The sequence below is a fragment of the Athene cunicularia genome, assembly GCF_003259725.1.
Source record: "Athene cunicularia isolate RWA chromosome 14 unlocalized genomic scaffold, athCun1 chr14_part1, whole genome shotgun sequence".
NCBI lineage: Eukaryota > Metazoa > Chordata > Aves > Strigiformes > Strigidae > Athene > Athene cunicularia.
Window position 1 is genome coordinate 6708994 of NW_020799118.1, and position 23599 is coordinate 6732592.

Consider the following 23599-nt stretch of genomic DNA (forward strand, 5'->3'; position numbering starts at 1 on the left):
CCGGGGCTGCTTGCCGCGGGGCTCGGGGCCTGAGGGGCTGCAACCTCCGCGGGCGGCGGGGGGAGCTGGGGCGCTGGGTACCGCGGCTCGGCCGGCGTGTGGCCGCAGGCGGCGCTCTCCTGGCGACTCTGGAGACTTCTGAAGATGCAGAGCAGATCTCTAACACGCTGGTTTTACATTAAGCTACACGGGGTGCCGGGGCGGTGGTGCAGCTCCGCGCGACGTTCCGTGGGGTTCCCGCGCAGGAGCGGGCCCTCGGGTCCGGCCGTGCCGCCGAGGCGCGCAGCGGCATTTTCCGCTCCCTAAGCGCGGGGGCACCTGCCGTCGGGTGGGATGCGGTCCCGCCGCGGTCTTATGCCGGTGCCCCCTGCTCGGAGCAAGGGCCGCAGCGGGGAAGGCGCCTTCCTCCCGGCGGGGCCACTGCGGGCGAGCGTCTGGGCGCCTTCCTCACAACGCCCGCGAAGGTGAAGGTTTCATACGGTGAATTTACGTTTACTAGCCCAGTTTAGCTTCTGTTAGTGAGCTTCCACAGGCTCTTTACGGTGTTTACGGGCTACAAACCGTAGATGTAGAGTCAGTTTCCAGCGACATGCAGTATTTCTTCAGGAAAACTTGGGGTGCAGCTGAGGAAGCTGCACTGCGTAGGACATGGAATAATTTAACAGTGGTATTTGTTACAGAAAGGAAGGATAAAACAAGCACCCTTTCTCTGACAGAGTAAAGGAAAATACGTTAATAGTTCATTATTCTTCAGACTTGTTGACAGATGAGCTGATTTTCTGTTTGTGGAAGACTTGCTCTCCTGAGGCTATTGTTCTTTTAGCACATCAGATATATCCAGCTTCCAGGTTTTGATGTAGCTGATGGATTATAGTCCTGAGTAAACTCGAAATCAAACCTCATGTGGAATCAAGAAAAGTAATATTGCAGCAATTAGAGCCTGTTGGAGCACTAGGATGCTGAATAGTTTTCCCCCTATATATACTGTCATGCTGAAAATCATCTCACTCTTTCGTATTATTAATGAGCAAACTTTCACGTTTAACAAAAAGTGGAAATAATTGGTGGATTTAAAAGTCGTTGTTAATGAAACCAAATGAGGTTTTATGCAAACGTCAGAACTATGCATTTTAAAGTAAATTCAATGAGCTATGAAATACTTTAAAATTTGAACTTATTATTAAGAAAATTTGAGGGTGTAAGACAGCTCTAACACATTAGTTGACCGTTGGAACTGTTGATATTTACTTTGAGTGTGGTAGTTACAGTGAAAGCTGTGTGTGTGGTCAGTGACCTTGCAGAAACAGGAAATAATAAGTACAGCTGCAACTTTTGAATTTCTAGCAGTCCCAAAATACAATGAAAAGCTAAAGACTGCAGCCATAGAGCAGAAACTGACAATTGACTTTTACATAATACACCAATGCTAAGAAGCAGCTCTGGTAACACTGATGCAAAAGTGTCCATGGAGAAATAATGAACCAGAACAAAATGTTTTAATGCATGTTTTTCTGTATTATGGAAGATATTGTCATGCAACAGGGTTCAGTAGAAAGAACCCTAGCTATTTCTAAGTATTGTTGGATGCTAATTTTAAAAAGGTGTTTTGCAGATTGTCTGCGTACTCATTAGTCTTTGTATGAGGAAAAAATAGCACCTGTTGGCACTGAATAAAAAGATCGTGCATTAACATAGTGTTCAGATTTGTTAGAGTAGAAAAGAATTGGCAAATATGTAAAGTAATTTAAAGCTTAGGTCTATTTGTAACAGCTGTGTGGACATACCTAGAGATATTGTTTGGGGTTTATGTTTAATATTCAAATAATGGTAGGTACATTCACTTGTGGGATGCACTTCCTTGTATTATCAATACCAATATATGTAGATGTTGTGAAGAGATTCTTTTCCATTTTGCCTGCCTTGATTGTTTGTGCTCCCTGTAAGCTTTCTGAACCCTTGCTTTAGGATAAGCACCACTTCTGTGTGGGTGCAGTGTACCTGGAAGGTGCCGTGTCCCGAGAAGGGGAGGTGTGCAGTGCAGGCTGGTGGTTCTGCTGCACAGGGGCTGGCTGTGTGCGGAACCTGGAGTGCAAGGGAAGTGTCCTGTGGGTGTCTCAAGGGGGTCATTGTCCCCTGGGCCTGGTGCCCTGATGGCTGGTAGTGGGGAGAATGCAAATCCCAGGGGTGAGGTGAGGGTGTCCCACTGTGCTAGTGACCAGCTTCCCAGTAACCCAGGGTGGAGGTGCAATGTTTAGCTCGGGGTCCAATGTTTAGCTCAGGGTCCCGGGGGTGCTCATAGGGTGCGCTGGGTGCTGGAAGAGCTTCAGAAACTTAGGGGTGAGGAGGAAGTACAGTGGTCCCAGAGTTTGCCAGGAGGAGAGGAGACAGTTGGCAGTCTGGCAAGTGTCGAAGGTGTGGAGTGGTGGCAATTGCAGTGATGTTTGTGTGTGTAAAGAGGTTGAAACCCACTGTTGAAAAATTACCTGCAAGCAGAGATGGATCTTGCAGTAAGCACTGGGGATGAAACCCCAGCTTGGCCTGAGTGATTTTTATTTACTCTTGAAAGCTGACTGCACTGCCGAGACACGAATGCTTAAGCTCCTTTCCCTGGAGAGTAAGTCGAACATAATGTCAGAGCAAGTTTGAACTTGTGCCCCTTATTAGCTATGTTACAAGTTGTCTTATTGCTTGAATAGCCACCTTGTAAATGTACTTTTTAAAGACCTACTTGCAGGGTGAACAGCTGCTCTTCACTCCCACATGTGTATTAGACATGTATACTTGCCCAGTGATGCCTTATGTTATAGTTAGTGTATGACTGATTTTGGCCTGGAAGTGGTATGCTAAGTGTTGTGTACTGTCAGGGACATCTTTACTGCTGTTTGGAGATATCTGTAAAGGAGAGATATGGAAACACTGACAGAAATGTAATAAAAACGTTATAATTAGGCAGCCAGAAAGAGTTTGAAAGATTTTTCACCGAAGTGCTAATTAACTTAAGAAGCAAGTGAGCAAGGAGAATCATTGAATCATGGGACAATAGTGACTATTTGTGTATAAAGAAAAGGAGCTGGAGATCAAGAAAACAAAAGGAATAGGCATGTGGATTTCACTGTACTCTCTCTTGCTCTGCTGTATCTCATTAAATGCCAAAGCTTTTCCTTGGAGTACCACAACCACAAATTAAACTCATTCTTTTTATATATATATATATATAATTTTTTTTTTTTTTTTTTAAATGAATCTGGGTTTTTGTGGGGGGTACATAGTATCTATAGAAGAGTTGGCTGCTTGGCACTCCTGAAATTCTTCCTAATGACTTAGGTCTCTGAATGGAATGGTCTTGGAAAGTTTGGATTAGTTTTTGTGGGAAAGATGTTTATTATATGGGGGGAATGCTGTTTGTTTTCGTTAGGAGTCTGATTAAAGAAACCTTTGTGTATCCACTGATTTTACTGATTCAGCGAAGGCCTTAGTGTGTGCTATAAACATTCCCAGGATCCTGGATGAAACAGGAACGAATAGTTAGCTGCTCTGCATGTTTCAAGGACTAAAAAGGAAATCGAGACGTTGTGGAGGGTAGAATGCAAAGAAATAAAAATATAATTTTATAGATTTTACTTGAATATTTTTCTGCCTTAGTACTTACCTCCCTTTAGCAGTAGCAATAGTTACCGTGTGGTCGCTATAATGGCAGTTGTTTTAGGAAGCAGCTGTCCTATGTGGTTTTGTGAGTTTGTATTCTTGTTTCCCTATTTAGCCGTTACTACTACTCCATACAATTAAAAGGAATTATTTTCATATATTGATGTGTTGTCAGAGGTATTAGAAAGTGTTTGTAACTCCTAAGTCTCTTGAAATTGTCATCCAGTGATAGGGAAGTTTTAATCTGCCTTTTTTTTTTGCTTCCTATGTTGTCAAATGTGCTTTAAAAGCCTTTAAAAATATAAATTTCTATTTATATTTGAGCAATTACAACCAGGATGAATGGTCTATTTTATAAAAGCAGCGTCCTTAAACTGTGATTGATAAATTAGTGTATGTCACTGTTACTTCATAGTGGCAATGTTGTTTTACTCCAATACCTTTATTTATTCTGGAATCAAGTCTCTCTTAAATTAGAGATGGAGGCCATAGTTCTCACAATTTTCTCTTAATATCAGATTAAAAATAAAACCTGAAATATGTATATTTCTGTGATCTATTTCAATTAGTGGCATACTTAATTTTTGTAGGAGAGGTGAGGGTTTTATACCGGGTCTTATTCACAATGCAAGCATATGAGTACAAATATTTTTTTCTTTTGCAACTTCTGTTATGAGTACAATGAACAAATAGAAATAGATTTTTTGGGGAAGAGTTTTGCAGCTACACAAGTTAATCTGTTTAGTCTCTCACTATATCTGTGGATGATCACTTTGATTTCTTCCCTTGTGTTTTCACACTTGCCTTTTTCTTTCACTCTGACCGTTCAGTTTGAAAGATGTGTTTGATAATCTGCACCAGCCTGTTACACATAGAAATGCTAATTAAATTGCCCTTTTGACATCCAGTGAAATGGAAGAGAATCCAGCTGTAGAGCAGAGTACAGTTGAATGTCTGAAAGTAAAATTTCTTCTGTTTTAGTGTATGTATCTCAATAGAGAAATTTTGGTCTTTACATTGTCTTATTTTTCAATGTGCATTTCTTTTTGTGAATATGCCTGCATCTATATAGATGTAGGATATGTTTCTCTGTCAGTATGCATGTATACTTTCCCTTTACTCTTGCTTTTTAAGGCATGCGAGATCAAGAAACTACGTTTCAGAATCTGAAGTGTGCAAACTGGAATCTGTACCCTTGGATTTTGGCGATTACCATCCACTAAAACCCATTACAGTAAGTTGCTTTTTGTGCTTTTGGAAAATGAATGTGAATTAAAGCTGACTATGTTCCTTTGAAGTTGGTGGTGGTAGTAGTGAAGCTGCTTTCTGTATTAGTGGCCTGTTACTTTAGAGACATCAAAGGTTTACTGTGTTTGTCTTTTACAGAAATTACTGGTACTGTTACCTGTCAAAACCAGTCTCCTTCTGACTAATACAGCATTTCAACTTGTGGGTTTTCTTGGTTGCATTAAATGCTGAATAATGGATAAGTTTGAAATCAAATTGTTGCATTACAAGTAACCTGCATAATTGCTTGATATAAGATTTTTTTTCGGGTTAACTTCCAGTCAGCTGTATGCTTTAAAACATTTATAACTTCTTTACTGTATGAGAGGCTTTTAAAAATGTGGATGTGCACAAAAATCCAGCTTCAAAGAGATAAGTCATACACTAATGAATGAAAAATGGATAGCAGCTTCTACTCAGGAAGGTCAGTAGGGAGACAAGATGGAGGCCTTAAGAATGGATTTGATATTTCAGCCTTGAGTATTGTACGAGAAAAGTAAAGATGAGACTGGTGGAGGAAATCAAACAGCAAGACAGAGGTTGGATTAGATGGAAACAATAAGAGAGGATGGGTACTAGAAAGAAATTTAGGATGGTTGTTCCTATAGTTCTTTAGACCCGGAATTGGAAGGAAAAAGAAAAAAGTAATGGGAATGCTAGTGCAGTGTCTCCAGATTCAGGGGAAGAAGAAGTGCTTCAATTTAAATGTTAATGCTGATTCTAAAGATTTTCTTGTAGGTGGGTCCTTGCTTTCATTGCAACAGCACAGTTTATGTAGTACATATTTTGATGATTTATTGAAGAAAATAGGGGGAAGAGAAAGTATTTTTGTTTAATAATTTTGAATTTTTCTTTCAGGTTACTGAATCCAAGACTAAGAAAATGAACCGTAAAGGAAGTACTTCTTCTACCTCCTCCTCTTCTTCTAGTTCTATGTTGGATCCATTGAGCAGCGTGTTGGATGGTACTGATCCCTTGTCGTTATTTGCAGCAGCTGCAGATCCTGTGACAACTACTGCTACGATGGTAACACTGGAGGGCAGTTAACTAAATAATATTTTAAAAAAGAAACAAAAAAACACCACAAAGTCAACACTGGATAAAATACATTTGTCTCACCAATTTGGAGGTTAATACAAATAGAAGATGCACTGTATTAGTAGAATAAACGATTCTCTTTAATTTACCTTTTTTATGTAACTTTATGGATCAGTAAGTGCCTGAAACGTTAAGGTGACCTTTATCAGCCTTCTATTTTCTTACTGATTTGTATTTAACACTTGCTGCTCTCATAGGATAGTACACGAAAGAAACGGGATAAAGATGACAGCCCAGCAGTAGGAAGTGACTTTGAACCATGGTCAAGCAAACGTGGTGAAATCCTTGCTAGATACACAACAACAGAGAAGCTCTCTATTGTAAGTGGCAGCTTTTCCAGTTTTATGTCTTTGTAGTAGACTTTTAACAGATTTTGGATGTTGCTGTTTTGTAATTATTTCATGAGTAAATACTGGTCCTCTAAATTTCAGTTTTAATGTTGTAGAAAGCTGTACCACAAGCTCTCACTTACAATTATTGTTTTGGAGTGTGTTGATACTTAGAAGCTGTTACTTTGTCTTTTTCTAACAATACAAATAACTTCTGGTCTTATGTCTACTTCTAAATTATTAGAATCTTACTTAGCATTATAATTACCCTGTGCATTCTTGGAATGCTAACAAGTACATGTTTTCTAAAGTCTGCTTTTTCTGTCTCTTCACAGAATCTGTACATGGGATCTGAAAAAGGTAAGCAGTTCCTTTATATCTAACAGTAACAGATTTTGCTTGAGGTAGGTTCCAGTGACAGGTTTGTGGTCAAGAATAGTTGAAATGTGATTTCCTCTCCTTCCCCTTTCCTAATACATGGTTGGATCTGTGTTTTTCTTGTGACCAGGATTTCTGCTGGATTTTTACTTTAAATAATTGTTGAAAACAAATCACCCAACAACCTTGTCTTGTATGCCTTGTAGGCTAATGAATTTGTGATTATGTGTTGTGGAATGAAACAGAATTCACAGCTTTCCACTGTAGCTTAAAACTTTCTTCCACTTGAAGGGAGCAGTGATATTTTGAGGATCATGTTTATCAACTTTTCTGTTTGCTGGAAGGGAAAGCAAACAAGTCCCTTGAGAACTTATGCAGTTATGCTCTTTACATGAAAGTGAAATTATTTCAACTGTATGCTGAGTGTTCAAAAAAGAACCAAATGTTAAATATTTTATCATGTTTTCCAGCAAAGCAAATCCAGGCTGAGTAGTCATAGCTGATTGCATAGTAAACCAGAATTTGTATATATGAGTAAACATGCAGCATTTCAGCTTCTGCAAAAAAAGGAAATACTTTTTTTTTTTTGAATGAGAACGGTCAAACACCATAACAGGATGTCTAGAGAGAGTGTGGAATCTCTGTCCTTAGATATCATTAAATTGACTGGATATAACCCTGTGTAACCTGTTAAAACTTCAAAATTGGACCTGCTTTGAGGAGGCGAGTTGGACACAGACCTCTGTAGGGCTTTTTTTAACATAAATTATCCTGCGGTTCTATCCAGTGGTTCCTTCCTTACCAGCAGAAGTTGCAATGTTTGTATTCAGTTTTGCTTACTTCTCATTCTCTGTTCAAATTCTCATTCCCTGTTCAAAGTGAATGAACTGTAGGTATGTTTAAATGTGTGTCTTCAGAAATAGTTACCAAATGGATCAAACCACTTGTCTTCTGTCATGAGAGCAACTAGTTGTCCGAGTCTGGCAAGCTCCTTCTTTCCCTTTAGAAGTCCAAGTGTTTAAATGTTAAAGAAACGCTAACATGTAATTCTTTATAGGAAAAGCTGCAACTACTGGCTCAGCAGTTTCTGAAAAAGTGAGGACAAGGTTAGAAGAACTGGATGATCTGGAAGAGGTGAGAAAAATTTCTGATCCATTTACATCACCGTTTTAAAAGTGAAGTAAATTTGTGAAATAAAAATCTTTTAAGAAGGTCCTGATTCTGAATATGCTTATGCAATCTTTAGTCAAATATATACTTTCCATGGGACGACTTTAATAATTCTGTCCTTACTGTTACAGAATTCAGGCAGAATCATATTCTTGTATCACTAGATATTGTGGTTGAAAAATTCACCTGATCTGCTGATTTGGTTTACCTTGGTACTGTGTACTGTGCTCCACAGCTGCTGTAAAGCTTCATGGAGCCTAGTAGTCTTAACTTCTGATAATTTTGTTTGCCACTGTTGCAGAAGCTGTATACTACCTACCTGAGCTTGATTAAAGTTACTTTTACATGTTTGATAGAAATTCTGAGTACTCAAGTTATTTCTCAAACTGCAATATTTTACTGTGCAAAGATGAGGTGTTCCATAACTACTCTTCCTAAAACCTGAGTCCTTTGGGTACTTCTGGAATTGTTTTGAGTAATGTAGTTTTGAAACGTCTGCCTCTTAACTAACTTCACGTTGCCCATTGCCTGAGCCAGCACGGTTCTAATAGTTGCATATCACAAATGAAGGATTAGATTCTTTTAGTAGGAAAATAAAGTACCCTTTCCCATAAGGAAATATGTAACCTTGGGTGAAACTAATTGTGTTTGTATTTTATCTCTTCATCCATGATTGTTTTTACTGATGGTTGTTTCTAGACTCTCATATCGTGAAGTCTGTGTTCTGTAATGCAGCTTAATAAACTCATCAAAACTAGTCTTGAAGGTAGTTTTTAATGTCACTCATACTTCTACTGAAAGCTGTTCCAGAACCACCTTCTGGTTTTTCTAAATATGTTTATAATCGCTTTGTTCCTGTGTCAGTTTGGTTCTAAAGGTTAAACAATTATTTCACTAGTTTATTTTTGGTATATAACTTTTTTATAAGTTCTGTAAGATATTCTGGAAAAAAAATCACAAGAATGCTTCAGTACTGAGCATGAAATGAAGATAGTTTTATTTTCTTACTGAGGGTGAAGCATAGCCAGATTTTTCTTCCTGTCAACAAAATTCTTAGGACCGCGCTGTCAAGACAGCCTAATTTCTCACTGATACTGCCTCCACGTAGGCACTAGTATGCTTATGTATAGTGTTAGTGTCTTAATTCTACCACGAGTACCGTAGCACTGAAATAGTGCAGTGTTTCCGATCTCATGGACAGCTTTGGGTACCAGAATACATGACTCTTGCAGAACAAAGCAGTTGTGATGCACTCTTGTGCCAAACACCTGCAATATTGATGCAGCAAAGGTAAGAAGGGAAAATTAGGTAATTCTGTAATTTTTGTGGGTTTCGTCCAGTGATTTGACTCTCTAACAATGGCACTCTTCTTCCTTGCTCCCCTTTCTGAGTAGATTCATCTTTTCTTGCCAGGGGTCACAGAAGGAGCTGTTGAATTTGACTCAGCAGGATTACATGAACCGCATTGAAGAACTGAACCAGTCTTTGAAGGATGCTTGGTCCTCTGATCAGAAAGTAAAAGCTCTGAAAATAGTCATCCAGGTCAGTTTTACATTTTTGCTCCGTACAGAATGGGTCAGTTTGGTAGTGTGGCTCGTCTGAATTCATTCTTGGGAAAAGAAGTGTTTCTATTACTTTTCTACTATTTTCTTCTGTTCTTCACTGAAACCCATTTCTTGTCAGAAGTCATAAAACTCTGAATTAGTTGAACTTTCAACTGTTTTGTTATTGATTTTGACTAGAGTATGTGGAATGGAGTCCTCATTAAAGAGAGTGGCCAAGTGACAGATGTGAAAATTTTACCTGGTTAGGGATAATTAGAAAAAAATAACACATAGTGCTACCAGCTCATTCTAGGTCATGTAATTTCCTGTCCTCTCCTTTTCCCCATCCCAAATAATACCAGAATAGCTTTTTGCATGTCAGTGTTTTTCTTGTCCAGACTTACTAAGGCAGCTGAACAGTCTGATTTAGGATCCTAGCAAAGTGCAGAAAACAACTCCAGATTTTTAAAGTGTTTATATTTTTATGGGGTTTTGTTTTGCTTTTTAAACTTCCTCCCAGCCTTCCTCTGGCTCACTTAAGGCGATGGGCTATTAGGGGGGTCAGGAGGGAATAGGACAATTAAATGCTCTTTTGTTTGGCTTGGCCTTTAAAAAACGGCTAGAGGCAGAGTGCATCAGAGGACAGAGGAGATAATGACATCCATAAAAGCTGTAAAACTGATGTAATGCTAATAGTCACCAAGCGGGGTTATATAAAGTCAGGCTTTTTTTTTTTTTTCTCATGCTGGATACTCTCATGAACACTGTTTGCAGTAATTTCAGCTTAAATTGTGGTAAAGACAATAGAAGAAATGAAACATAACTGAAGGGAGATCAAAAAATTATATGTCACCTAGGTTGACTAATGTTCTATTGTAATACTATGAAATCAGCACTATTATTTAAAAAAAAAATCTATAGATTGCATTGTGAAGTGTGAATATCTTGGTGAAAGAGAATGCAGTATTAAAAGTCTGGAGGAGGAGAAAAGGGACATAAATGTGCTGTATTTACAGTGCATTAATATGTGTATATATACAGTGTCTGACGTGCAGTGATAATCCACACATTAATCCTTTCACGTATTCTTTTACAAATGGTTTCACAAACAATTTTGAAATAATGTAGTTTCTAAAATGGGATTCAGTGCTTTCTTTTAGGAAAGTGGTATCAAAATTGCATAGGTTTATCTCTCTTAAAGCATGGTCCGTGTATTGTTCATTTTGCACTTGAACTTCATGTTGCAGATGCTGGATAAGAATGAAATAGGTGTTTGGGTAATTAACATGAGTTCAAAAATCTTTCGTAGAGGAGATTATAAGTAACTAATAGTAATTCTTTACTTTTAAAGCAGGATAAGAAACCTGAATGAACTTGCCTTGTTGTGGTTCTTCCTAGTAAATAATATAATTTATTAATGTTGTATCCTCTTAAAGAATTAAGCAGTTTTCTTGACATCAGGCTGTGATTATATATGTAGTCTATCATTATTAGTATCACATACTATTTAGTGTGCAATAGGAGGAGTGTGTTTGACCTTCTTTTTGGTTGTTATTTTCAGAAAGGTATACTGGGCTGGAAAAAGCAATTTTGATTTGAGTGCCAGAATGATCCTTATTTAAGAACTGATGATTAAAAACTAATGATGAAATCTTTCATTTGAACATGGGGGATGGAGCCCTCATTCTCTGTATGAGAGTTTTACAGAGCTTGAAGTGCAGCAAGAGTTCTGGTTATTAAGGCAGGGTCTGAAGTTATAACATGAATTCCTCAACTACCTTTTTACAAGATACTTTACATGTACAATAAGCTAAGATACTTAGAGTAAGCTGAACTAAGTTGATTATATATGTGAGGTCTAAGAAAAGTGGTAAGTAAGTGTTCATGGTGTGTATAGGTCCTAAACAGCTACTGAATTACCTTTCTTTGAAAGTGACTTACCACACTGTAGGGAAGATTCTGCTTTGGTTTTAAGATGTGAATGCTCTCTCCTGTCTTTTTGGTGCACTCTTTCTCCCTGAAGCATAAAGCAAAAAGATTAAGTGTGCCCCTTGTTTAAGCATACTCAAATGTTACGATTTTCTTATTTAAACAAAGCAGTCTTGGGGGGGCATTGGATTGCTTCCTGGAATTTTGGAATGTAATAAAAACTTTATTTATTCCACTGAGATTCAAGAGTTGTCTCCTCATGAAGAGAGGAGGGACAGAGATCAAGAGAATACTGTACTTGTCAGTCTTAAATAGAGGCTGGAGAAGGCTCATTGTCAAAAGCCATGTTTGGCTCGTGTAGGGAGTCTTTCTCTCCCCAGTCAGTCATTTCTGTTTTCTTTAGGTGGAAGTTGATTCTTTGTCCCAAAGTTTTTCTGCAGTCTTCTCACCACTTTGGAAAACAAAGTATAGCTTTATTAAAAGTCTTTAAAATATCTTCATTCCTCACTGTGTATTTTGAATTTATATTACAAATGGTTCCTACCTGGACTTGCATTCGACAATACTAGAACTAAGTTGGCTAATACGTTTCCAAATGGGGCTTTCTATCAGCCATCATTATAGTCTAACTGCCACAATCATGTTGGGTGCCTGTGGGTGGTGACTAATTACAGATTCCTCCCTGGAGCTGACTGTGGACCAGCTGACCCGTTTCCAAAATGTTCAAATTGGTTACAAGAGCTGCAAAGATGTGTTGAAAACCTCATTAGCTAAACTTTTAAAATTGTTTCTTAGTTTAGTCTATTTCACATTTTGTGTTTGATATGGATGTTTAGAGAGAGAGAGTGAGAAACTGGAAAAATGCTCTTAAAAAAAGTTGTTTTAGAAAAGATTGTCTTTTTATGCTTCTGGGGAGAATTCATCTTACAACTGCACAGATCTGCATGGTCAGCTGAAATTCTGCATTGTGTATTAACTTGTATAAAGGGAAAAAAATCTGTGACTAGCTCTGCTGGAAATGAAGAGTAACCAAAAAAGTACAGAGAGTACAATGATGTGTTATGTTAGATGTTCTTGTGCTTTTCGCTGGATAGTTGTTCATCTTGGTTCTTTCAGTCTGTGGATACTCATCTGTTCCAGCCTGTCTGGAGTAAAAACACTAACTTGCATTGTTTTCTAAAATGTTTCTTTGGTGTTTTTTTTCCTTCTAGTGTTCTAAGCTTCTTTCAGACACAACAGTAATCCAGTTTTATCCAAGTAAATTCGTTTTAATTACAGATATCCTTGATACTTTTGGTAAGTACTAATGTGCCAAACTTACTATGTAATTGTTAATAAGATGAAAATATTTTTTTTGTGATGTTAGAAAACATTGAAGTTACCTGAGAAGTGCTGAAGTGACTCTCAGTTTTAATGTTTAACTCTTCCACATAAACTTTTGGACACCAGTTGTATAAACATGGTATATAATTGTTCAAAAATTATTGAGTGAAGTCTTTAAAATCAAATACTTAATTTTGTAGTTTTACTAATTACTGGTGAATATCTGGAGCAAAACCTTAGGAATAATAATGATCTCTGCATTTTGAAATTGAAAACATGCTTATTATTATGGCAGCCTCTTGACTCAGCATTTCATTCTATTTGTATTTGAAGAATAGAAGTCAGAAAGTTTTCTTTATCTGAATAGGGACTGTGAAGTGATCAAAATTTAGTTAATGAATTTAATCCATTTTTATAATTTTCAAATGATCGTTTCAGTGAAATTGTCATCCACTTCATGTGATTCTTTTATTTTTCTGCCATGTTGTGGAAAAGATTTATGATGGCATTCAAAGTTAAAGGGTATTTTGATGTTTAGCAGGACATGATATAACATAGATCCAATTATATTTTCAAATCTTGCTTCCTCTTTGTGCTCTTTGCTACTTACTGAAAGTTGCTGAAGATAACATAATGTCCAAACCATCAAAGACAGGACACCAGCTGTCCTTTCCTGGCCTGGCAGAAGTCTGACCTGTGTGCTACCTCTGTTGCTTATGGGAGCTAGATAAATTTTTTATAGTGTGTGAAGTGCTAAATTCAGACTTAACGTTTCAACCTCACTAGAGGGCAGCATAATGTTAGTGTTCTGGGAAGTTTTTTCCAACTGATTTCAATTGATATTGGAGGAGGAAACTTTGTATTAAGATTTTTACAGTTTGTAAGTTTGTTATGAATTATTATTATTATTATTATTTTTTTTTTTTAAACAGGGAAACTAGTATATGAAAGAATTCAGTCAATGTGTGTGGACAATCGTGTCTCTTTGCCAGGTAACTTTGCATTTGTATCTGCTGTGGTCCTGGAAAAAAGCATGTCTGAACTAACTTGAAAGGTTAAACAGGACCCATGCTACCGTATTTCCTCTGGAAAAAGTTCTGATTTGAATCTGGTCATTTTCAGTTTTTAACAGAGTAAAGTCCATTGCTTATAGCTTCCACCATTCACAGTGTTTATGCAAGTTGACATTTTAACTGTGAAGAATATACCTAAAATATAATAAAATGTGCTTGTGGCTTTGTTACTAAACATAAACTGGGTCTTCCTGAGACTTGAAATCACAAAGAATGATACATATGTAGAGGGAGAGTTAAACATGAATGGCCAAATTAGATGAAGGAAGCTTTATTTTTTCCTTTTTTTCTTAGAATATGCTCTTTTCGGAAAGTACTACATTTTAATAGCTTATAGTTAATGGTACAAATTTAACAAAGCTGCAAGTCTCAGGTTTTGGTAAATAGATGTTTTTGTGGTTACATTGGAAACTTGATAGTTTTGCTTTAATTGGGGAAGCCTTTTGGAAGACAGCAGCAGGCTGTCATTGAGTCGTGATCAGTTTACTAGGATAGCATAATTTTTCTAACTTGGGCCCTTTCTATTTTTTTTTCAGTTGATGTTCCAACACAATGTAAAAGTCTTAATTTGACATTTACAGTACAAATGTATGTGGAAGAACCTCTTTAGAAAGGCAGTGAAACATTCCATGGAAATGCAGGCATTTCCTTACAGTTTGGAGTGTATTAACTGTATGTCCTTGAAATACGAAACATTCTAACTCTGTAGTTGAAGTCGCAACAGTACCATGAAGTTGCGGTTAAATCTATAGGATTTGAGCTAGAAGCTTGAAACCAACAAACATTTAAATTTGAAATAAACTTACAGAAAATATCTAAGATAAATTTGGCTGTTGCAGATCTGACAAACTGTTCTTATTAATGAAGGCAGACAGTTTCTGTATCGTGTCACGATTCCAGGGCACAGTTACCTCCATTTTGCAGAGCTGAGCTCATGCTGCAGCTATACAGCTGCCAGGCCCATTGCTGGTGGGAACTTCCCAAGCTGCTATAAAAGTGGGAAGGAGAAGGAAAATGTGTGCTGGGCTTCCTGTGCATGGCAACGTGAACCCCTGGGGATTTCAGGCCCAACCTCCATACTCATCCCGTGGGAACCAAGTGAAACAAAGTTGGATGAGAACTCTTAGGGTCCTAGATGAGAAAGAACATCTTCCTGTGTTCAGTCAGCATCTAGCATGCAGCTTCTCTAGTCTTGGAAGTTGGAAACTTTCTTGTGGAGCAGGAGCTTCTCACCTTCTGGGGACAGGGATGGCAGAGCACTGGTATATTAAAACTGTTTCACAAGGAGTCTGTAAGCAGACACTCACAGCAGAAGCTGCTTGTGTAGCTTTTTCACTGAGAAGAGGGACCCATCCTTCCCAGCCATCTTGCCTCAGACCTGGGTGATCCCAAGAAGCCTGTTCTTGCCTTCTGTTCCAGGCAGTCTAGAGAAAGAGGAGGCAGTTAGCCATGCAACTGCATGCCCATCTGAACAGAGCACTGTCCCCCTAACCCATCTGTTCCAGCCCAGGGTGGCAGCTTTTTCCTGCTGGCAGCTGACACAAATGGTCCCAGAGCTCATGAGGAGAGAACTGTGCTGCAGTGTTAGATGTTTAATGTACAAAACCAAGTGTTCTGTCAGTGTTTAATATTTTCTGCTTCTTGCAATGTAGTTTTAAAACATATTTTAAAAAATTATATTAGCCTATTAAAGTAAATAATTTGAGGGATTAAATCTTTTATATGTATGCATTTCTTATAGATTTATGTACATATATTTGTTATAGATTCCTTATATATACATATATTTATTTTACAATTTCTGCTTTTTGGGGGAGGCAAAGGTTAGATTTCTAAGTAGCAGATCCGAGATTGGCTTTTAGTGCTTGACTTCAGCTTCTGAAATTTTACTTAATGCAAAATGGAGGCTTTAATGACTTCTTGCTGTCTGTGTCCTCAGCTCTTACTGCTGCACAAGGTATTTGAGAAGCAAACCTACTGCCTAGTTTATTATGGTGTGCCTAATTTCTTGTTGAAAGGAAAGAGAATACAATTTTAAACCTAGAATGAAAAGTAACTTGTTTCCAGAAAGAATGTAACTATGTCTGGGTGGTTGTTTTTTTTCCCCAGATAATTTTTCTCCAGAGTGTGTTAACGATACAGCCAAAGAAACTTGCTTAAACTGGTTTTTCAAGATTGCTTCAATCAGAGAACTCATTCCCAGATTGTATCCTTGTCAAATGAGATTCTCAGAGTGTGTCTGCAGGTTTTTCATAGACTTTTCCAAAAATGAACATGTTTGTTTCAGTAAAACCCACAGCAATCTGATGTTTATACTGACTTTGTTTTGTTTCAGGCTGTATGTTTTGATTTTAATTTTGAGTCATGTTTCATAGTAAATGAATGCTGAATTATTGGCTAGGAGCAGCGTGGCAGTGATAGAGTTGATGTGTGGAAGACTTTTGAAACAAAGTTTCAAAATCTTGTAGATAAATTGTAAAAGTCAACAAAGTGTAGTGAGATTGATTATAGAAGGCCTTGAAATAGTTAATTCAGTATGTATTCAGTATATAAGTTTTTATGTTTTTAAATGGCATGCATCTTAGTTTTGTTCCTTAACTTGGTTTCATTTTAGTTACGTGGAAGCAGCAATACTGAAGTGCAATAAGTTCCTATCCAAAACGTAAGAGTAAACGTTAAGTATGGGAAGGAGGTGAACTGGGCAGGCTTATAAACCAATTTAAGGAGTAAAGCTTGCTAGTTTTGTGATTAGTGGTGGATATGGTCTAAGTAGATCTGGGAAGAAGCAGTACTGAGAGGTTTTGGAGTTTTTAGTGAAAATGCCATGGAAAAATTCAAGGTGAACTGTGATACAATTTGAAATGCAATAGTGCTTGCAGTTTTGAAATATATGTATAATTGTGACATCAGGAGTTGGTAAATTAAAAACCAGTGGCTTCAGATGGTGGAGGGGGAAGCGAGATTGTTGAGATGAAGAGTGTGGCAAAAAGACAGGATAGAAAACTGAAAGGAAAATATTGATGTGTCGCATTGCTAGAGACAGAGTTGGAGAAACAATTTAGGAGCAATGAGCCATTATCTATTGAAAGACTTGGTATAAGCTTCATATGTTGCCAAACAGTGTCAGTTGCTGAGCTGAAAATGTTCTTTCACACGTAATCATCCTTTTTCAGTTATATTTTGAAATGAGTATTGTAAGCCAAATTGCTACTACAGTGACAACTTCATTATCCCTAAAAAGCAGTTCTTTTACTGGAATTGATGGGCCTCATCTCCAGGCACTAGTAGAGCTCTGTCAAAAGGACCTGTGGGAAAATGAGACATACAAGGAGTTCTGCCAGTTCTGCTTTAGGCAGCGGCTTTCTTCACACTGAATTACAGCCCTTCTATAGCTCTGCTGTTACTCCAAACTGGAGGAGGCGTTTTTCAGTTGTGCTTGTCTTTTACAAGCCAAGCATCCAACCTGGCTATCTGCACTACTCCTAATGGCAAAACCTGCAATTTTAATATAGAATATGTGTTACTATAGACATAAAATTTTACTTTGGCAATAAAATTTTGTGCTAATATGCTGCTTCTTTGGTAGGTGTTTCTATAACTCATGCTCAATTGTCAGTCTTCAAGGCAGCTACTGAAGATATCTGTAGGTGATTTAATTCTGTTATTGATTGTTAAATCTTATTTTTTATTTCTGAAAAATCTTAACAGGGGAATTTCGGAATGTCTCCCACGGTTAACGTCTATGATTAGAGGAATTGGAGATCCACTGGTTGCAGTCTATGCAAGAGCATACCTTTGCAGGGTAGGCTATCGTTTAACACTTCAGATTTGTATCAAAGATTTACTGTGGTTAGCTCTGCCACTAAAGGAAAATTTCTTTCAACTACTGTTTTTATCTAAAGTAGTCAGCAGCCTGTCTCTTCCTTCTAACAAACCAAAAATTAAAATTTCTCTTTTGTTATAATAATTGGGAGTCTTTCTTTAGGTGTTTATAATAAGCAAAAAGAATTATATTTGCTGCTTATGCCAGTTTTTCATCTTCAGGTAGGGCAAAATATTAGGGACCTAAGTGAAACGAGAGCTTGGACTTTGAGCCTACATGCTGTTGTCTGATTGCTAGATGCTGCTTTGCATAGTTAATATATGCACTTTCCCTGTGTTTGTCTTCCTTCTCTTACTGCTAGAGTGTATGTGGCAGGCAGAGGGCTGGCAAGCTTCTTGGCAGAGTAGCCACTTGGTAAAGTGTTCACACAGTGGATTTTTGTCTGACTGCGCAGTGTGGCAATGTTCTTATCTGCAACTACTCCTGCAGTTACCTTAACAGCTCAGCCAAGATAAACTTAACCAAGAAGAGACCCTAAAATGATTCAAAAAGTCAACAATAGTGTAAAAATATTTGTGAAATACGTTTTTGAAGTAGTGGCAAAGATCTCAACTATAATTGGAAAATGGTAGGGCTGCTAATTAGTAATACTTACATGAAATCAGCTGCCATTATGAAATGCAATGAGTTTGTTCAGTGCTGATGTATTTGTTGTTTGAATAAACTGTCCAGTATACTTTTGATATACTAGTCAGGGGTGTTCATATGAATTCCTGCATCTGCAAGTAATTGCTAAGCTCTGGTTTATGCTGGTAGATGAGCTGCTTAGTTTATTTGAATCCTGAAATACAGTAATTGCCTGCATTTTGGTCATAGCCTAATCATTCCTACTACATAGTGCAAGGTTTTTGAAGGCTTTTTAGAAAACAGTTTGTGTGCACAATCTGCCTTCTACTGCTGCAACTAAAAGAGATGCATAATGATAGAGCAGTTAGGACTAATAATCTAGAAATAGTAATTGCAGTTATGTAGTAAGGAAGGGCTTGGCATGCTCCCTTTTGTTGGCAAAGGTGATCATACAAAATAGTGAACATTTTCTTGGAATAAAAATCCTGACTTTTATTTAAAATAAGAGGAATTATTGTCATGCAAAGCATTTAATTTTCTGTATTCCAGCTATTGAGACTATATTAATACTTTCAATAATACTTTTTCTCTGGAAAATGCATTTTTGTCTTACAGTTGAAGGCAAATAGTAGGTGATGGATGCAGATAAAAATCTGTCTCTTTCTTTTAATACAGGTTGGGATGGAAGTGGCACCACAACTCAAAGAAAGCCTTAACAAAAATTTCTTTGACTTTCTTCTAACATTTAAACAAGTAAGAAAATAGGGGTTTTATTTGCAAAATCACATAAATAACACTCCTTTACCAGACTACCGCATACTTTTAAAAAATGTTTGAAGTTCTTAAATTTAGATTTAGAAAAGTGCCTGTACCCAGATATAATAGGGAAAATTTTACAAACATTCTGCTAAGTTGAAACCACTCTATTCAGCATGTTATGAGCTTGATTTATTTTTTTTTCCACAGCATGCAAGGAGTGCTTCAGAATATCTGTGTATCTTTGTGATCTTGTCTGTTGTCATTTCCATTCATACACAAACTTTGGCCAGTTTATCATAGCTCCTATTAAATACCTTTTCACAGCAACATGTTTTTGTCTTTTATTTCAACAGATTCATGGGGATACAGTTCAGAATCAGCTGATAGTACAGTGTGTGGAGATTCCTTTGTATTTGACTCTATACTCCCCTGCTATAGACTGGATTTTGCAGTGTATTGCATACCGTGCTCCTGAAGTAAGTAAGCGTGGTAGTGCTTGATACTAAAGAAGGTGTTGGGGTGAAGAGTTAATTTTGTCAGTTAAAAAACCACCTCAGTCAATACTTACATGAGTGTGAAAGCGAGTATAGAGCCTAGATACAACTATCTGTTTCTGTCTTCTATACAGGAGAACATTCATTTTCACAAAGCTCAAGTTAGAGCACTTTAAATTCATAGGCAGTATTCCTGTTTGTTTCTTGTCTTTTATCTAGTTTAATCTTTATTTCCTGAATTCATTAGTTTCTTCTGTCATACAGATATAAAAATGATTTGAGTAAACTGTGGCTTTGTAATTACTTAATGTAGTCCATGGGCTATTTTAGCCTCAGACTGTTTTGCATTCTATGGCAGAGATTTGGTAATCTTCACCTCTCCTGACAGAGATAATTGACCTGGCTGGCAAATAGCAATTACTTTGAGAAATGGTATGGCTGAAGGAGTGCAAATTTGACTTCTATAAAACGGTGCTTTTGATTAAAATGCCACTGTACCTATTCCAGTAGGTGTGTTTTATGTTGTGCTACACCATTGTTATCTTGCGTTGTAAATAAGGATAAGACAAGAATATTGGAATGTATTGGGCAGATAATTAAACCAGCTTTTAGTAGACTTCACTACAGTAACTAAAGCTGAATTTATTTGCAGAGTCTCTACTCACTAAATTTAATAAATAATTCTTCCAGATTCTTCTTACTGAGATGATGGAGAGATGCAAAAAATTGGGGAACAAGTAAGTATTGCACAATGTAGAAGACATGAGTCTGTAATGAATACCCGTGACTCCCTGCAATGTAAAATTCTTTTCCTTTTGAAAACACTTGGATGCACAGTATAGCTTTTGTTCTCCCAGAACTTGCTAAATCATCACTATGAACATGTGTGTTTTCCAGAGATTAATTCTAAAATATGGTAGGTTACTTGTAGAGCAAAACTTAAATTAATTAACTTGATTGCTCCTAAGCCAAAGTTTAGGACATGTAATGTGTTCTCCATCAGCCATGTCTCTGATTCCTGGTTGTGCTTCATTTTTCTGTTTTCCTCCCCTTCCTTTCCCCCTGCCTCCCTTGGCTACAGCCAGCCCATGCATGCATTTTGCAAGGGAAGTTGTAAAGCAGCTGACACCTTTGGAAGATGGTAATATTTAGATGACTGCTTTTTTCAACATTAAATTAGTATCCCAAATGTCTCCTAGAATTCTGTGAGCAGACTAATCACCTTCAGTGAGTAGTTCAGGAAGATGGTCTGAAAGTTTTGGATGTACTTTCTGAGCTATGTGAATGTAATTTGGCCTGCTGATGAGCTAATCTCAGTTCATTTTATTGTATTAGGTAGGCTGAGTTCTGTGAAAGTTTTCAGTTGCCTATTTTTTTTTTCTGATGTGCTTTGCACAGTCCAGTTCTGCAATGGCTGAGGAACTAAAATATGTTAATCGCTTAAATGAGGAATGCCAGCATTAGCATTCTGTGACTGAGCTAAGGATTGTGGGGAAAGTGTGATTTTTAAAATGTGGTGTGAAGATGTTATTGTATCAGAGTGTATAATTTGGGTAAAAATAATTAATGTGCTCTGCTCTGTTAATTATTTTGTACGGTGTTGATTTGTTTTGTGGAACTTATTTTAAAATCACCTTTTAGCATTTCTTGTTGTAAAGATGGGCTTGGTGCTTCTGCTTTGTGCCTGTTTGTTCTTTGAAGGAAGGACAAAATGTTGAGTATAATGAGGATTTTTTTTTTTAAAGAAATGGTTTTGGGACGTCTTTTTTATGGGGAAGCTGAATAATCTAGTTTAGATGATATATAAAGCATGGTCGTTTGCTTTTAATGTGGACTTCTGTGTTTTTATGTCTTCTCATGACTGTCAAAATATTACAAAGCAAGAAGCATCAGTATATAAATCTTTAAATAATCTCAGTATGTTCCATGAACTACCATCTAAGTGAAAAGTGACGGTCTGCTTCCCTGTATTGCAAAGCATATACCTAGTGAACTGGAAGTACTTGTCTAATGATAAAATGCACATTCCAGTCAAATTGCGATGGGACTGCTAGTGCTCGGTCAGAAACGCAGAGGATGCTGAGCTGTTTTAAGTGCTCCATAGAATCTCCCTCAAGGTAAACTGCCCTGTATTCAAACTGTCTGTTTCAGACTACTGAAGGACACAGCGTTTTATGAGGTGCTTCTCTGCTAACTCATGGCTGAGTTTGCCCAAAGGAATTGCCTTATGAATGATACTAGGTTTTATTTCTTACGTTTGTATAACAGTATCAGTAAACTGGGTTTTCCAGTAATGCAATGAGTTCACTCATCCATTGGTAACGTTGGCTTGACAGTAATACAAATATGGATCTGAATGATTAATCGTAAATGTCTAAATATGTAATTGCTGGTTATCGTATGATAATGACTGGATTTATTTTAATCCTAACAATGCAGCCACTAGAAATCTGACTTTTATAATGCATACGTGAGGAAAACTTCAGTAGAGATTTGCCCTGCTGCCAAAGTATACTCTGAACTGTAGTTAAAAAGAGAGAGTAAGTTCCTAAATGTATCAGCTACTCCTGGTTTACTTGATATTTCTAGTAAACATTTGTTAAAATGATGGCCTAAAAAACCCCCTGTGTGGAACAAGTATTCTACGGGCTGGGTTATCCTTCCGTATCTGATGGCTTAATGTTTTCTTGTTTTGCTTATGCACTATTAATCTGCATCAGTGTCAGCTTGATTTATGGGGTTTTTTTCTTCCTTATCTCCCTTTTGTAAATTTAGAATAGTTGCCGGACAGTTTTTAGTCTAAGAAGTTCAGATGAATGTAAATGAAGTGACAACAGAATTTTAGTTGGTGTTGAGGTGTATTGATTTGTGTTATGTTCATTATAGTGCTTTGCTGTTGAATTCAGTCATGTCAGCATTCAGAGCAGAGTTTATTGCTGCAAGATCTATGGACTTCATTGGCATGATTAAGGAATGTGATGAATCTGGATTCCCAAAGGTAACTTTATGTATGTAATTTATAACAATTTCTGATCATTGTCTGATAGAGTTCTTTATACTCTCAGTTGCCTGTGTAATTTACACATCATTTAAATAAAAGGTAGTTTGATACAGAAAATCTTTCTGCACAGTGGGTCTGCTAGAGCAGTGTTGGACAGACATGCATCTTCTCCTTTTAATTTAATATTTCTCATTAACTTCCAGCATCTCCTCTTTCGCTCCTTGGGATTAAACTTGGCATTGGCTGATCCTCCTGAAAATGATTGCCTTCAAATATTAAATGAAGCCTGGAAGGTTATAACAAAGCTGAAGAACCCACAGGTGAGTTCTTGTCCATTCTGATTCGCTACTGATTCTGTATTTAGGGCAAAATTGTAGCCTGTTGTTGTGTAAGGATATGCTTAACATGGCATGATTTACCTTTTTTTATACACGCAGTTGCCAAAAAACATGATGCCTGGTAATATCTTCATATGATCCATTTCATAATGGATCATATGAAAATGATCCTTTTCTGAGCTCTACTTAAGTATAACTTAATTCCACATAACATAATTCTACATAAGCAACTTCTGAGGTTTGTCATTAGCACCAGATCTTTAGGTCTGCATGAATCATACCTCAGAGTTAATTCTTTTAAGTGTAATTTTTGCAAGTGTATTTCTCATAACCCCCTGTAAATATTGGTAATAATAAGACACATGTATTTCTAGGATTATATCAACTGTGCTGAAGTGTGGGTGGAGTATACATGCAGACATTTTACGGTATGTGAAAATTACTGTTTCCTTTGAAGGTTTTCTAATACAGACTAAATGGCTATATTAGCAGTTTGGTATTAAAAATGGAAAAGCTATTGCTATTCAATATAAGTGGGACTCTGGTAGTGAGTGGAAAAAACTTTTTTTTTTTTTTTTTCATGAAAGATGAATAGGGACAAAAGATGCAACTTTGGAGGGGTCTTCACCACTCCTCAGCACTGCATATTTCTTATCCTTTTATTTTAATGGCAGATGGACCAGTTTAAGTAAGGATTTACTGGAGCTATGGCTAAAGTTGCTGGCTTAACTAGAACCCTGTAGAAAGCTGATGCTTTTGCAAATGGAAATAAATTATCCAA

General features: G+C 37.2%; 1 protein-coding gene across 2 annotated transcripts in view; it reads left to right on the top strand.

The window, feature by feature from the left end:
- The first annotated feature begins 302 nt into the window (after window positions 1–302).
- The window catches only part of VPS35L (VPS35 endosomal protein sorting factor like), a 55520-nt gene continuing 32223 nt past the window's right edge, over window positions 303–23599 (top strand). The window contains exons 1-18 of one of the 2 annotated variants that reach the window (XM_026858858.1): window positions 303–2614; window positions 4780–4879; window positions 5791–5958; window positions 6228–6350; window positions 6695–6719; window positions 7795–7871; window positions 9321–9449; window positions 12592–12676; window positions 13636–13695; window positions 15886–15982; window positions 16391–16438; window positions 17485–17578; window positions 18902–18979; window positions 19339–19461; window positions 20170–20216; window positions 22366–22477; window positions 22684–22800; window positions 23193–23246. In XM_026858858.1, the coding sequence (XP_026714659.1) occupies window positions 5815–5958; window positions 6228–6350; window positions 6695–6719; window positions 7795–7871; window positions 9321–9449; window positions 12592–12676; window positions 13636–13695; window positions 15886–15982; window positions 16391–16438; window positions 17485–17578; window positions 18902–18979; window positions 19339–19461; window positions 20170–20216; window positions 22366–22477; window positions 22684–22800; window positions 23193–23246 (1413 nt within the window). In that variant the 5' untranslated portion in view covers window positions 303–2614; window positions 4780–4879; window positions 5791–5814. Of the gene's footprint in view, window positions 2615–4779; window positions 4880–5790; window positions 5959–6227; window positions 6351–6694; window positions 6720–7794; window positions 7872–9320; window positions 9450–12591; window positions 12677–13635; window positions 13696–15885; window positions 15983–16390; window positions 16439–17484; window positions 17579–18901; window positions 18980–19338; window positions 19462–20169; window positions 20217–22365; window positions 22478–22683; window positions 22801–23192; window positions 23247–23599 lie in introns of those variants that run through there. The other variant, XM_026858859.1, reaches the window with a different exon arrangement.